At 45.1% G+C, this 2,952-nt stretch overlaps 1 protein-coding gene across 1 annotated transcript; it reads right to left on the bottom strand.

Annotated features, from left to right (window-relative positions):
• Nucleotides 1-287: 287 nt before the first annotated feature.
• LOC112287233 (F-box/kelch-repeat protein At1g23390) lies at nucleotides 288-2,725 on the bottom strand. Its single transcript, XM_024530049.3, has 2 exons — nucleotides 1,449-2,725; nucleotides 288-960 (listed from the first exon to the last, which is right to left on the bottom strand). The coding sequence occupies exons 1-2, from the start codon at nucleotides 2,239-2,241 to the stop codon at nucleotides 371-373; spliced, it is 1,383 nt and encodes a 460-aa protein (XP_024385817.1). The 5' UTR covers nucleotides 2,242-2,725; the 3' UTR covers nucleotides 288-370.
• Nucleotides 2,726-2,952: the final 227 nt, after the last annotated feature.

Consider the following 2,952-nt stretch of genomic DNA (forward strand, 5'->3'; position numbering starts at 1 on the left):
CTTGTAACTTGAGCCTACAAAAAATCGGTACCACTTTATAATAAAATATTCCCAATATTATCAATAACTTAGTAATTTTTTTTATTTTGAAGCACACATTTATTGAAAATATTAGTTGTTATTATAAATTTAGTATGTAAATTTCATTTGAGGAAACATAATATACGTGCAAGTTTACATATACTTTTCCATAGGCTTCAAAAACAGTCTATTAAATTCGAAAAACATCCACATCAGCAGGCGCACCCCACAAGAACAGTGAGAAGATACCAAGACACAGCTCCTCATACATATAATACAGTGTCTTCATATTCACAATTGAAAGAGGAATGCTGGCATTAAAGTTACCCTCAAAGGCCAGCAGCTCAAGTCAGGTTGCAGAAGTTGCAGAAATGTGAGGACTAATACTAATAGAAGTGCAGAAAGTGACCATGCTATCAAATCTATACCCTAAGCTGGACACACTAGGCAACACGCGCCACTCAGTCTTGCACTCCTCAAGGGAAATCTCGCCGACAACCAGGGCCCCATCTTTTATATACGCCTTGGAGACGTATAGCAAATTCTCATTCATCAGAAAATTCAGGGTTGGCACTTCTAGATTCCTCCCCAAAGTAGCAAACACTTGCCCGGACAGAGACCCAATCTGAAGCAAACTACGCTTGTCGTGGTTAAGTTTCCAGACCTTGACAACAATCTCTCCTGGCTGCTCGACATCTTCACATAACCCGGCCACCACGAGTGTCCTCCCAATCGCCATGATATGGTGGCTTATCAATCCATGAGGACGCTCCCACTGCACAAAGCTCCAAGTCCTGCTACTAAAATCCAGGACATGAACAGACCACGAGTGGATCAATGACATGTAGAGCTTGTTGTCACACACAACGCCCGACATCCACAGCCTGGAGCTGCTCCCTGAGAAATCATCTGGTAAGTCATCGTAAGCTTCCCAAGCACCTGTAAGAAAATGAACTTGTCATTAGTACTAGTCTACTACACAGAATTCCTCATTATGTCTGGTCCCATTTAGTTATAGCGAATAATCTGTGGACAAATGAGAACAGTGAATGCCACGCCCCACAATGTTCCATCAATTGAGGAGAAGTGCACAGAACAAACTAGCTAGATCCATGTGCTCACAAGGGCAGCATAGCACTAAAATGTTCATTTGGTTTCGGTGTATGATTGAGCAGAATGAATAGAAATGATGTCTAACAGGCAAAGACACACTATTATTTATTTACTTATTTATTTTCTTCACTTATGAAAATATCACCTATCCTGTCTGCAGGATGATTTGTAGATAAAATATCGCATTACTGCGGAAATGAAAAATTTACAATTCGAAAACTTGTAACAGTCAACTGATTTGAAAGTCAAGATATGGATAAGACCAATTGGATGTTCTGATAATGACACCGCAACAGAGAATGTGGCGAGATTACCAGTTTCAGAATCGAAGACCTCCACCGCCATGTGCTCAGGCTCATATTCCGGCACACCACCAGCCACCACCACCTTGTGGGCGGTCCCTGTGGGTCCAGTCTCAAGGGCCACACTGACCACAGGCGCATGCCGCGAGAATCCCATACTCGGAGTCTCGTACCACGTCTCCAGGAACGAGGAGGGAGAGGAAGTAGAGCATGCCAGCTTGTACTTGAGCTTGTTCTCGCTAGGGCCAGCAATGGCATACACAAGTCCATTAGCACCTGCCAGAGTACCATAATTGTGGGAAGGAAATTGCAGAGGAGGAAGGGTAATCCATTTATGAGATTCCTCATCATAGGCATAAGCTTGAGACTTGCTGCGGACGAGATGATTAGTTCTATAGCAGACAAGCCATGGCTGTTGCTCCCCAAGCTGCTTGTGGAGAATGTCGAACTCTGAGGTGCTGATAATGGCTTCCCACCGCTTGCAAACCTTCCTAGCGGCCTTAAGTGGGAATAGTGGCAGTCTCGCGAGGATATACTCCAGAATGTCGTCGCTAAGCTGGCTCCATGGATCCTCAGTTGAGACGATTTTGGGTTCTTGTCTAACGATGGTTGCCGCTGGGATTCGCTTCGAAATTATGCGACCCCAAGGTCTCAGCTCAATGCTGCGCGCCTTCACACTTGGCGTATTGGCAGTGAAATAATCAACGTTAATAATCGACGACCTCTGTACAACTGAGTTCTCTATCGTCTCAGATATCATCTGCTTGGGAAGGGGGCTGCTGAGATCATCTGTGAAGGAATCCATCGTTAAAGTCGGTTGGCTTCGATCGCGCACAGATCAGACAATACTGGAAATGGAGAGAGTTTCTACGTTGAGTGATATGTAGAGCTCGATCCGCAACTCTACAACACGCGAAACCCTGGTTTGACAACAAGAAGGCTCACACTAGAGCATAAAATGTTTGAGGTCTATGCCTCATGCAGAATCAGCTCCTCAAAAAAAAAAAAAAAAAAAAAAAAAAAAAACTCCGCAACTGATCGGCTTTTCAGGCGAATCAAAGTGTACGATAAGGCCTTCGAATCACGCGGGGCAACCAATGTCACTAAAAATCTGATCTAAATCAAAGTCGAACCCACAAAAAAGGTGTTCCCTTGATTCTCTTCTCAATCACCCAACTCCTGCACTGCAAAACTAAAACTCCGACCCTACTAATCTCCTCGTAGCGAGCTCGCACCTCGCCCTGCAATCGTCAGTAGCTGGACGCAACAAACTCCAGCTTGGAACTTATTCATCAGCTCCACGCAACAAGCTGACATCACAAACCAACCACACCCACCACTTCTCTCGCTCTCGCTCTCGCTCTCTCCCGCACTCACTCACTCACTCACTCACATAGCAATCGACATCTCACAACCTCACTGCCGTCCACACAGACTCAGCTCCACAAGCTCCCCCCTCCTCACCCGCCCTGTTCTTTCGAGAGTAAACCTCAGTGTGCTCCATCGAAAAGGACAA

Source organism: Physcomitrium patens, chromosome 10, assembly GCF_059467195.1.
Source record: "Physcomitrium patens ecotype Gransden chromosome 10, ASM5946719v1, whole genome shotgun sequence".
Classification (NCBI taxonomy): Eukaryota; Viridiplantae; Streptophyta; class Bryopsida; order Funariales; family Funariaceae; genus Physcomitrium; species Physcomitrium patens.

Bases quoted from the DNA above. Each gene is read 5' to 3' on its own strand.
- LOC112287233 (XM_024530049.3), bottom strand. From the start codon at position 2,241: ATGGATTCCTTCACAGATGATCTCAGCAGCCCCCTTCCCAAGCAGATG. The intron at 961-1,448 runs GTAATCTCGCCA...ATTTTCTTACAG, and splicing joins GGTCTTCGATTCTGAAACTG to GTGCTTGGGAAGCTTACGAT.